The following is a 12,098-nucleotide window of genomic DNA, read 5'->3' on the forward strand; positions in this document are numbered from 1 at the left end:
GCATCTGGGAATTTGTTACAAATGCAAATTATTAGGCTCATCCCTCACTCTTGGGATGGGGCCCAACAATACGTTTGTTTGTTCGTTTGTTATTTATAACAAGGTCTCAGTGGGGTCCACGTACAGTGAAGTTTAAAAACTCCGGCTTTAGCTCCACAACTTGGTATTATCTAAGTAGGTCAAAGATCAACAGCTGGCTTTTAAAACCACCCCGGGCATCTCCATGGAGTTCCCGTCTGAAATACACCTACACCTGATGGGACCCAACAATGACCATTCAATGATTTGTAGTACCTGGCATGAGAGTAATAATAGTGTCACTGTAATGGCTTCCGAACAAAAACGGACCGCGGTGGACTTTCCGGGCCTATACCAGCAGAAAACGGGCCGGGCTGAGTTCTGGGACAGTGTTTTCATATGCTAAACACAGCCCAGAACATTAAGCCCATGGGTTTGGGGTCCGGCCGAGTCAGGGCGGTGCTCCAAGCCGAGCGGGTCCGTGTGAACCCGAATGGCCGGACTCCAGCCTTCGCTCAGACGCTAGCCTGAGGCTGGACGCCTTGACCACACCACACACGTTAGAAGGCGGGAGGAGCAAGAGACCAAGGCGGAGGGCGGCGCAGGGTTCGCCAGCGCGGAAGCCGCACCCTCCAGGCCTTAGAAGCCGGCAGGGCGGAGCCACGCGGCCGCAGCTCCCGCGGAGACGCGCGGCGCCGCGCGAGGCTCGCGGCTGAGGCGTCAGGAGGCTACAACGGGAGCGGCTGCGCCGCCCGGTCTAGTCGACGTCGTGCGCATGCGCGGAGCCGGCGCCATTTTGGTGGCCGGGCACTGAGGTGATTCCATACTGAAGAGAGCGCGGAGGCCGGGTGGCAGTGGCAGTGTTCGTGTGCTCGAGTGTGAATCGCCGAGGGAGGAGGCGGTGGAGGAAGAGGTGGCGGCGGTGGCGGTGGTCGTAGCGGTGGCGGAGGAGGCGGGTACGAATCAGCTGCGGGCGGAGACATGGCCAACATCGCGGTGCAGCGAATCAAGCGGGAGTTCAAGGAGGTGCTGAAGAGCGAGGAGGTCAGAAATGAACTCTGGGATATCCCCCACCTCAGCCCAGGGCGGGTGGGGCCTGCCAGCGGCGACTCCCAATATTCCGGATAACCCCCGACTAGCCCTTCTCTCGAGCCGCCCTGATGCCTGTGGGGAAGCAGCAGTCCCCCGCCCCCCCTCCTTCCGCCGCCTTCCCCTCCCCTACGGGGCCCTGGGATGGACGGTCTCGCGGGCGGGTGGTGTGGAGAGGAACACCGTTTGGGGGGCTGAAGCAGAGGGGGGCTCTTGGCGGCGGGATGTGAGTTCTAGGGAGAGCCCCGAGGCAGTGGCACACAGCTGGAAGTGTGGCTGTGGGGTGGGAGAGGGAGCAGGCCGAGCTTGAGAAAACCCGGGAAGTGGGTTGGGGGAAGGGGAAAGGTAACTGGATCCGGAGAGCCGCGGTGCTCAAAGGCCCACACTTCTGAGAGTATTCTGGGTTATAGCCTGTCTGGCCTTCTCTGTCCTTTCCTTAGGGAAGAGACTATGAGCGTTCTCAGGTATTGATGAAAGGAAAAGGACGTTCGGAGTTACTCCCTCTTAGTTGGGTGTTGGGAGAGAAGAGCGGACATAATGGGATACTGTCTTATTTGAGTGGGGGGGATAAGGGAATTTTCACCCGAGATGGGATATTCCATACTGTACCACTGTCTCATTTTCATTTACCCCCAATTCCTAGGCCTCTTCTGACACCTAAAGCTTTTGCCTGGTTGAAGGCAGAAGTTGGGTGTATTGAAGGCATTTAAATATTTTTAGCTAAGAAAAAATAATGGAGTGCATGAGAAGCTTATTTCAAAATGTTACAAGTCACAGAAGTTGCAGATCAGAGAGCCTCTCCTAAGACAATGCCTCTGTGACCATTGTGGCATGAAACTTCATTATGATGTGTCCTTCAATAGTCAAGTTGATTTTTGCTTTTGAGAAACAGCCCTATTAAAGACATGGGATTTCACCAGATTAACAGATTCTTATACCTCCTTTTTAAGTGAGTAGGTGTATCATAACATACCTGAATTGATTAAAATTTTTGTCTCAGGCTGCTCTTGAGTCTTGAAGAATTTAGATATTCTAGTGTTGCCCACATATATTTCTGTAAGGTATAGAAATAATGTTCGAAATGCTCTAGTAACTTGACTCAAAACTATGCAGGTATCAGTGCAACTTTTCCATACCCAAATAAAGAATGCCAGGTTGTTTTTCCTCCTTGGATTTAACAAATAAAGATTTAAAAGCAATACTGCGATGGCTGTTATTTTCAAGACGTTACATACCATTATTGAATGTATCATTGCTGTTTGTATTTTTCTCTTAATGTTGGTACTTTTTTTTTTAAGATTTCGTTTGTTTATTTTTAGAGAGATGGGAAGGGAGGGAGAAAGAAAGGGAGAGAAACATAGATGTGAGAGAAAAACGTTAACCCGTTGCCTCTTATACGCACCTGGATCAGACCAGAACCCACAACCCAGGCTTGTACCCTCACTGGGAATCGAACCGGCAACCTTTCCGGTTTTTGAAGGACGCCCAACCGAACCACACTGGTCAGGGCTGTTATGTTGGTACTTTGAATATCTCAGTGACTTATGAAATTCAGCTTTCTAAGTATGTAATGAGTAATTGAAATACTCTATCTGGTAGCACTTGTGCTTTATGCCACTGAGTCTATAGTGGGTGGTTATGAATCTTTCCAGTTAGACGTGGAGAAAATAGTTTTAAAATATTAACAAATGGCAAATACTAGCAGATTTATTGACTATAGTAGTATATAGTAATGATCGGTTTTACAGAGCATGTGTATGAACTCTGACCTCTGTACAAGTGCCAATATTCTGAATGGAAGGATGACTTTGTATTTTTGTGATACAGTGTAGAAATAATCATAAATTTCTGTACTGATATGCAGTAAACCACTGACTTTATTTTTTTATTTAATAAAATATATTCCAGAATAGTTGACATATATTCATAATGAAACATTGCAGCTAATATTTTTGCCAACAGCCCAAAACATTTCTTCTATAATAAGGTTGTTCAAGCCTGGAACTTAATACAAAACTTGTAATGTAATGCATTCTGTTACTTAAAAGTGGTAAGTTGGGAATCTTGTAATTCATATGATTTCTGCTTTATATGCAATGACTTTCACCATGATATTCTTAGTCAGATAATTTAATTTTGGAATATAACGAATGAATAGCTTTATTTGCACCCATATTTTATCTCATCCTCATTTTAATAGGGTCAGTTCTATAAGTGCATTATTTTCATCTCATTGAAGGACTTGTAGTACAGCCCATGTGTTTTCTTTTTAAGTGTGTAAATGTAATGTCTTCAGTGGCTGATCAAGAAATCAACTTTTGCATTTTGTCACCTATGTAAATTCCCAGTTTGCCAAAGTTTAGGTTTCTTAGCGGTGGTTTTTGGTAAGAGAATACTGGTTGATTTAAGAATTTTGTTTTGGCTTTTTAAAAGTTCCTTCTTAAATATTGCTAATGTTTGCTGAATTCTGGCCATGAGAGGTTATACATGGTCATTCTTGGACTCTGTGGTTAATTAAAATATAACCTCCAAGATAAAGCAAATGTAAAAGGCAAGGTGTGGAGGAAGGCACCATTTGTATCAGAAGGGGGAAGTGTGTATATAAATAGGCGAAAGGATTAATGAGAAATTGGTAAGATTGATTACCTACTTCTGTGTAGGGTAATTAGGTGTCTGGGGCACCAGGCATCAAAAGATCCCTTTTGAATTTTGAGTCATGTGAACATGTTATTTACTCAAAATAAAAAAGGAGGGCATTGTCTAGGCCTTTTTTTCCTTGAGACTGTTTGGAAAGTCATCTTTTATCTGTCAGATAATTAATTTTTAAATCTGAGTGAGAATTTTAAGTAATGTTTCAAAGTTGTTAGGAATGGAAAATTGCTTTAAAATACATTCTGTAGTTATTTTGTGAGTCAAATTACATAAGTTAATTGTTGATTGTGAGGACTTAATAATCTGTATTTATGGGTTATTATTTACTACAGTTAATCGTTAACACTATTTGTAGAGTGGCTCTCAGTACTATTTATACATTTTTGCTAATTCTCAAGAACAGGTATATAAGTTAAATTTCCTATTTCTTAGATGGGAAAATTGAGATTTAGAGAAGTTAAATTACTTGTCTGCATATAGCTTTGGATCTAGGTCTGCTTATGTTTATATTGTACTACAGTGTCAAGACTTGACAAGGATAAAGTCGTGCTTTTAATTTTTTAAAAGTAATTGATCCTGGTTTGTATTACTGGTTAAAGGATTTAAACACAACCTAATTTGTTAGTTTAAACATTAAAATAAGTGTTACCTGTAATTAACTTAAAAATTTACTTGCATTTCAGTATGCAAAATTATTTTAAAATTGAAAGCTCAGTGAGGTAAAATGCCCTCAAATCAGTGTTTTGTGGTACCTGTAGTTTGTTTCATACTGTAGCTACACTTTGCTAACCTTTTCTGGGGTTCTTACAGGGAGTATTTACATCTATGGCATTAACAAATTGATTTCATGAATACTATTATTGTATAAGTTTTCCTTAAGCACTTTAATGGGTTTTTGTATCTGTTGTCATCTGATATATATTTAATCTAGCTTGATCTAGATTATTTTAGATAGCAGCACAGCCAGGCTTCCCCCTACACCTCCCTACCCTCTCTTTCACTAATTGGACCAATTAAAAATGTCTACACTGCAAATATTGAGAACCACTGCTGTAGACAGTTTAAGACTTTCTTTATAAATTAATGGTTATCTTTTTCTTTTGAACTTTCCTTTTTGATTTAAAGAAAAATGTGAAATACTGGTAAAAAAAACAACTTAACCAGTATTTGCGGTTTTGGGGTAGAAAAACTGTTTCTTTCTCTTTTTTAAAAAAACTAGAATGGTTTGTGTGTAAGCAAAAACTGAAAAGAGCTGCAGTGACCAAGGGGCCTGGGTTTAAAAATCTTAAGAGATCTAGATTTTATCAGACCCATAAACAAAATTTGAAAAAGCATAAAATAGCAGCTCCCAGTAACTTCTTCAAGTTTATCTTCTTCAGAAGGTAACTCAACTCAGTTTATTTTTGGAAGCCTCATCAAAATTCTCCACAAGATCTAGAACTTCATCATCTGGTGGCACTAGCAGTGCTTTTCCATCTGCAGGTTGTTTGGGTAGAGAGAGCTTCAGCCAGTCTCCTTAAACTAGTCATAGACTGTCTGCCTAGTCTGGTTTAAAATGCTGGGTAGCATTTCTGTCAGCTGCTTTGTCTCAGCATGGCCAGTAATTGTGAAAGTGTTTGCTGCTATAGATTCCTGAACTTTAGGGTTTTTAAAATGGATCACTGTCCTTGGTTTGTGAACATGTTTACTTCTTCATTACCAGAGATACTACTTACCCCTAACTTCTTTAAGGAGCACTGAAGTTTTTTAATCATCTCCTGTAGCTATCCTGTGAACCACCTTCTTTCTCAAGCAGTTCCTTTCCCACCAGTGTGCACTTGTGCATGCAGTTTTGAAAGCTTCTCTTGGTTTATGATAGTTCTTTCATCTTGGAGAGGAAATGGTTCCACATGGTGGACTAGGGTTGGTGCTCAGGAGGTTTCAGGCAGACAAGCTGAGAATAAGTGCACACAAGTGAGGATGCAAGATGGCAACTTAGTTTCTTTGTTTTTAATCACTTGCTTAAAAAATGTGCCTTTTGGGGGTTCTGGGTGTGTGTTGAACAAGGTAAGCTTATAGATTGGTAAAAAATTAAAACTTCAAAGCCTGTCTAAGTAATACTTTTTGGGGTGCATTTCTTCTTTTGCTTCACTTTTACAAAGACTTTCATCTCTACCAGGCATAGATTTAGATACTTCTGGGGTCCCCTAGTATGTCACTCTTTCTAAAGAATATATATATATATGTAATTTTTCTTAAGATTTATTTTTAGAGGGGAAGGGAAGGAGAAAGAAAGAGAGGGAGAGAAACATCAATGTGTGGTTGCCTCTTGTGCACCCCCAACTGGGGATCTGGCTCACAACCCAGGCATGTGCCCTGACTGGGAATCAAACCGGCGATTCTTTGATTCGCAGGCCTGTGCCCAATCCACTGAGCTACACCAGCTAGGGCAAGAATATATATTATTTTCTAGTAAATAAGGGAGCAGTTTATCAGCAGTTGTTGAGCGTATTGACCATAGTTCCAAAAGACCTGATTGGAAGTAGGTGGTTATGAGGGTATGTGTATAGAGAGAGGTTCTTGAGCTAGGTTTTAAAGAAAAGTTAAAACTGACCTCAAATTTCAGAAGACAGTCCCAAAGGAATTAAAGGAATACAATTATTTATAAGTAAATGATCTCTTCTGTAGGCATATGAATTGGAACTGGGGAGGAGAAATTATTGACAAAATTAGGTAAGGAATATATTTACATATTTAGAACAGAAAAGTTTCTCGGCTGTAGTGTACACATAATTGTGGAGTGAGAGCCACCTAAGTTTTTTCACTTACCTTTAGGAAAAAACACCTTTTCATATCCAAAAAAAAAACCATACATAAAATAAAGTGACTAGCATTCAAATCCAGAAACAGAATATTACCAGCACAGTAAGACAAACCCCCCTTCCAATCTCTTTCCTGATGTCAGTAGCACAGATAGGTGTTGACTATGTTTGAGTAAAAGAATAGACCCAATTGTATCCTGTGTGATTATTTCAATTTGGAAGGATTTTTAAAACTGCCTTTCAAAATCTTTGTTCAAAAATATATTAATAGTATCTTAGAAAATGCGTTAAAATTCATTGAATATTAGAGTCGAAAGAGACCTTACATCTAGGCTGAACTCCTTGTCTATTAAGATCAGGAAACTGAGGCCTGAAGAGATTGATTGTTGACACAGATCTGGTTAATGGTGAACCCAGACTTTTTGCATACCAGTTCATTCCAATCATTATAATGGTTGCTTTATGGGCCTATCCTTTTCATAAATAACACTATAAAAGCTGGATGCTAATAAGACTTTTAAGTACAGTGAGTGACAGTTTACTATTGAATATTGTATTTACATGTACAGTCACATTCCTTGGTACTCAGCTTCAGTACTTGTCAAACCCTGTACTAGTCACATTTTGACGTGAAAAAATGTTTCAGCACTCAGCACTTGCTTGCCACTCAGCGCCCCTCTCTCATGATGAAACAGAGGTCCACATGTCAGTCTCACAGTACCTTGCAAACAGTTTGGTACTCGTAGGTTTTGGCACTCATCGCAACAAGTTACCACTGTAATTTGCTTTTCTCGCATGGTGTGAGAACTTAATTTTGTCAAAAGGCAGAAATATTTAGCTTCTTAAGCATAATACAGTACATTTAGCTTAGTGATTAAGATTGTGAGCTTTGGAATTAGATTTGCTTTTGAGTCCTGGGTTTTATGCTTAATACCTGCAGCATGACTCTGTATCTCAGTTTTCTTATCTGTAAAAATGTGGGAAGATTAAGAACTTTTTTACAGTGCTTAGAGCAGTATCTGAGACACTTTAAATATTCAGTAGGTGGGAATCTGTTAAGATACCAAAATTAACTATCTTTCCTATTCTGCTTATTGTTGTTCCTGGATCATAAAGGTTTCCTTCAATGGTTTAGTGATAGCTCTCTGTGAATTTGCTTCAAGGAATGGCTTAACATGTGGAGCTTTAGTGCTTTGTCACTGTGTGCAAACAACTATGAGGCTAGTTGGTCAAGGAGAATTCAAAAGAATTGATGTGGGCCTTGTTCTTGCTGTTGGTTAATCTTTCTTTAGTAGACAAAATTGGAGAAAATGTTTGTGTTAAAATGTGATTACTGTGACAAGTAAATTATTTGGAAGTCTTTTGAGTTATATAGAGTTAATGGGATTATTTTGGATTTGTGATATAGCTCTGGTCAGTAGGAACTGGACCAAGGAATTGAGAGTTGAATCTTGCCATGTGTGATCTTGAATCCCTTTGTAAAATCCCTATTTATTTTATTTTAAAAAATTGTAATACTCACCTGAGGACATTTGTTCATTGCTTTTAGACAGAGAGGAAGGGAGAGTAAAGCAGTGAAAGAAATTTCAGTTGGTTGCCTGAGAATCGAACACATAACCTTTTGGTCTGTGGGGTGATGCTCCAACCAACTGAGCCACACCAGCAAAGGCATAAAATCCCTATTTTAAAATTGGGTCTTGGAAACTAAAAAGTAGTGGTCACATCCATCTGACATTCATGGTGTTCTCTTAATGTAATTCTGAAGAGGTAAGAGAACTTCATTTAAAACATGTGTCCTTTTCTCTCTGTTTAATTATTTGTTCTTACTGCAAATATAAAATAACTACCTATAGTGGAATGCTGGCTTTCTAACATTTTATATATATGGCAACCTTATGAGATTGATGTTATTGTTTTGCAGATTAGAAAGTTGCAGCTCTGAAGAAATTAAATAACTTTCTCACTATCGAATAACTTGGTGGAACAGGGTTTTTGAAATAAGGTTTTTGACTCCAAAGCATTTATTGATTATTGTGGAAAGAATAGTGGACAATCATACCTACTTGTCTTCTGCCCATTATTTTTAAAGATGGTTTTTAAAATTATAAAATATTTTACACTTAAAAGTTTAGAGAATAATACGTGAACACCTTTGTATCCATGGTTCAGATTTAACTGATTTTTAACTCTCAAACTGGAGGAAGCCCCCAATAAAACATGCCATACAGGTGAATCTCATATTGTAACCTTTCCCCTATTCCACTCATCTTCCTTCTTAGAAGTAACCAAACACTAGGCTGAAGTTGCCATCCCTTATTTGTGTTTTGTTTTTACTATTGATAAACAATATTTTGGGTGTAAAAACACTTTTTAGGGTTATAAAAAGCTATTTTTAATTACTTTTCATGGATGATTATAGCATTCTACATCCTCCCCAGTGCTACTTCTCAGCATTGTATTTTTTGAGCTTTTTTCCTGATCTTCAGTATAAATTATATAGTATTCTATGTTACAGTATTTTTTAAAGATATTATCTGTTTATTTTTAAAGGGAAGGGAGGGAGAGAAACTCCAATGTATGGTTGCCTCTCACGCATCCCCTATTGGGGACCTGGCTTACAACCCAGACATGTGCCCTGACTGGAAATCAGACTGGTGACCCTTTGGTTTGCAGGTCTTTGCTCAATCCACTGAGCTACACCAGCCAGGGCTCTATATCACAGTTTTTAAATTCATTTTATATATGGCATGTAGCTCCAATTTTTAGCTATTATTAAAAGTATGCCTTAAACATTATTATAAATGTTTGGGGGGGGCACATACGAGGTTTTCTAGGAAGTGGAATTGTAGCATGAGTATTTAAGGTTTTTTAGGAAGTGGAATTGTAGCCTGAGTATTTTCGTCTTCTGCATGACTAGATATTGCTTCATTGTTCTCCCAATGATTATATCAGTTTACACTCCCTCTAGCAGTGCATGAGTTCTAATGATCTAAGATGTTTTGTTAGTCTGATGCATATGAATGATAGCTTATTTTAATTTTCATTTCCCTAATCAATAGAGATATTAAGCATATTTTTGTATTTATTGGCCATTAAGCTTTCCTTTGCAAATTTAGTGTTTGCACTCGTTACCCACTTTTAAAATTAATTTTTAGAGACAGAGAGAGACATGGAAACATTGATTTGCTATTCCACCTATTTATGCATTTATTGGTTGCTTCTTATATGTGCCATGACTGGGGATTGAACTCACAACCTTGGTGTATTGGGATGACACTCTAACCAACTGTGAACTATCCTGCCAGGGCTATCATCTTGTATATTTAAGTATACAATTTCAGTAACATTAAGTACATTCACACTGTCATACAGCCATTACCATCATCCATCTCCAGGACTCTTCATCCTGTCAAACTGAAACTCTGTACCCCTTAAACACTAATTCCCTTCTAAGCCAAGTCCCTGGAAATCTCCATTTTACTTTCTGTTTCTCTGAACTTGACAACTATGTTGTATATTACTTACCCTTGTATATGATAGGGTTATTTCACTTAATTTTGTTATGCCTTTTATTGTATTGAAGTTTAATTTTAAAGTGGTCATATTTTTCTGTCTTTCATTGTGTGCATTGTATATTTTGTGTAAGAAATTTTTTCCTACTTTGATTATAATAAAGATATTCTCCCATATCATATTGGAACTGCTTTAGGCATTACCAATATCTTCTAAATTGTCAACTGCTGAGTAATTGCTCAGCAGTTGTCCATTTTGTACACCTTTCTCTAGCATTTCCATTTCCAAGTTTTTGTCTTTGGGCTGCTCTGATACTGCTTTTCTGGTTTTTCTTCAACCTCTTTTACTGCCCTTTTTGTTAGTGATTTAATCCCTCCTCCTCCTCCATTTATCTCTGGGATCTTTGTTTTCTCTTTTGCATTCCTTTTGTTAATCACCCTAGGTCAGGATTTCATATCTCAGATGGAATACTTATATTATAATAGTTTGCTTATTTACAATTATTTCCTGCCTTTAGTCTCTTTCAGCCTCTGGTCAACTCTTCTGGTGCCATGCTACTGGATTTGAAACATGACCATGTCATTTTATTTTAGGTTCTGTACTGCCTATTACACAGTTAAAACCTTTATACTGTTGTTCTAGCCTGTCTTTTCTGACCTATTTCCTGTCAAGTCTCAAAGCAGTTGCATGTTTATATGTACCTGAGACCCTAACTCTCCCTCAGACCTTTAGCTATACTAAATTGCTTGCTATTTAGTTGTTCTGTCTTCCTGGAATAAGCTCTTGCCTCCTTTCTTTCTTTTTTTTTTAAGAGTTGAGTTTTAAGATTTTTTTTTAAGATTTTATTTATTTGTTTTTAGAGATGGGGGTGGGGGAGAGATATCAATGTGCAGTTGCTGGGGGCCATGGCCTGCAACCCAGGCATGTGCCCTGACTGGGAATCGAACCTGCTATGCTTTGGCTCACAGCCCGCGCTCAATGCACTGAGCTATGCCAGCCAGGGCTCTTACCTCTTTTCTTTGCCCTTTGAAATTTACCAATCCTAAAATGCCACTCCTTGGAAGCCTCACTTTAATTCACAATCTACTTCTGTTCTCCAGTATCACTTTGTCAGAATTTTATTAGAGTGGTATGTCTTTCTGCTTCTGGTAGATCATTGTGTTCCTTGAGTACCCTTTTTTTTTTTTTGTAATTTAAAAAATGTATTGATTGGTTTTAAAGAGAGGAAGGTGGGTGAGGGGAAACAGAGAGAAACATCAGTCCACTGTTCCACCACCCATGCACTCATTGGTTGACTCTTGAATGTACCCTGACCAGGGATCAAACCTGCAACCCTGGCACATTGGAATGGCGCTCTAAACAACTAAGCTGCCCAGCCAGGGCCTCGGCCGCGGCCCCCCCCCTCCCCCCCATTTCTTGCTTTTTAAAAAAAATTTTTATTTATTGATTTTAAAGGTATGGAGGGAAAGAGACAGACAGACGGAAATTCATTGTTGCATCCTATTGGTTGCTTCTTGTATGTGCCCTGACCTGAGATCTAACCCATAACCTTGGTGTATCCAGACGACACTCTAACCAATTGAGCTATGCCGCCAGGGCTCTTTGAGGATGGTTAATTCATCTTTTTCTCTTCAGCATCTTGCCTGGTGCCTGGAATGTAGTAGGCTTAGTAACATTCAAAGTACCCCAAAATATTTTTGCTAAGTATCTGATTTTTTTTTGGAGCTGCTGCTGAAAGTGCTGTTTGCATAAGTTTAGGGCAGGCCTATATTATTCTGTTAATTATTTTCAGCCTTTGTGTAATTACGGATTTTCCTAGTAATTATAAATGCAGGGCTAGTATATGTAGCCTTTTCTCTCAAGTGACTGTGGGTGCTTTACTTTTAGGTGTCTTTGTTTCAAGTTACCCATCCTATTCCACCCTGGGTATTCAGTTGTGGATTGTCTAATAAATACTATTGCTTTTCAGCAGTGAGAAAACATTTTGTGCTTAATTTTTCTAATATTCTGTAATACTTCATTTAA

At 39.2% G+C, this 12,098-nt stretch overlaps 1 protein-coding gene and 1 pseudogene across 2 annotated transcripts in view; one reads left to right on the plus strand and one right to left on the minus strand.

Annotated features, from left to right (window-relative positions):
* The first annotated feature begins 799 nt into the window (after positions 1-799).
* UBE2K (ubiquitin conjugating enzyme E2 K) overlaps positions 800-12,098 on the plus strand; it is a 55,249-nt gene continuing 43,950 nt past the window's right edge. Inside the window, exon 1 of one of the 2 annotated variants that reach the window (XM_045834238.1) lies at positions 800-1,062. Coding sequence is in view for 1 of the 2 variants with exons in the window: in XM_045834237.1 (XP_045690193.1) it covers positions 1,000-1,062 (63 nt within the window). In the remaining variant the exon portion in view is untranslated. The remainder of the gene's footprint in view (positions 1,063-12,098) is intronic. The other variant, XM_045834237.1, reaches the window with a different exon arrangement.
* Positions 5,147-7,357, minus strand: LOC123815933 (annotated as a pseudogene).

The sequence above is a fragment of the Phyllostomus hastatus genome, unplaced genomic scaffold (genome assembly GCF_019186645.2).
Source record: "Phyllostomus hastatus isolate PE091 unplaced genomic scaffold, TTU_PhHast_1.1 phas_contig_196, whole genome shotgun sequence".
Lineage (NCBI taxonomy): Eukaryota > Metazoa > Chordata > Mammalia > Chiroptera > Phyllostomidae > Phyllostomus > Phyllostomus hastatus.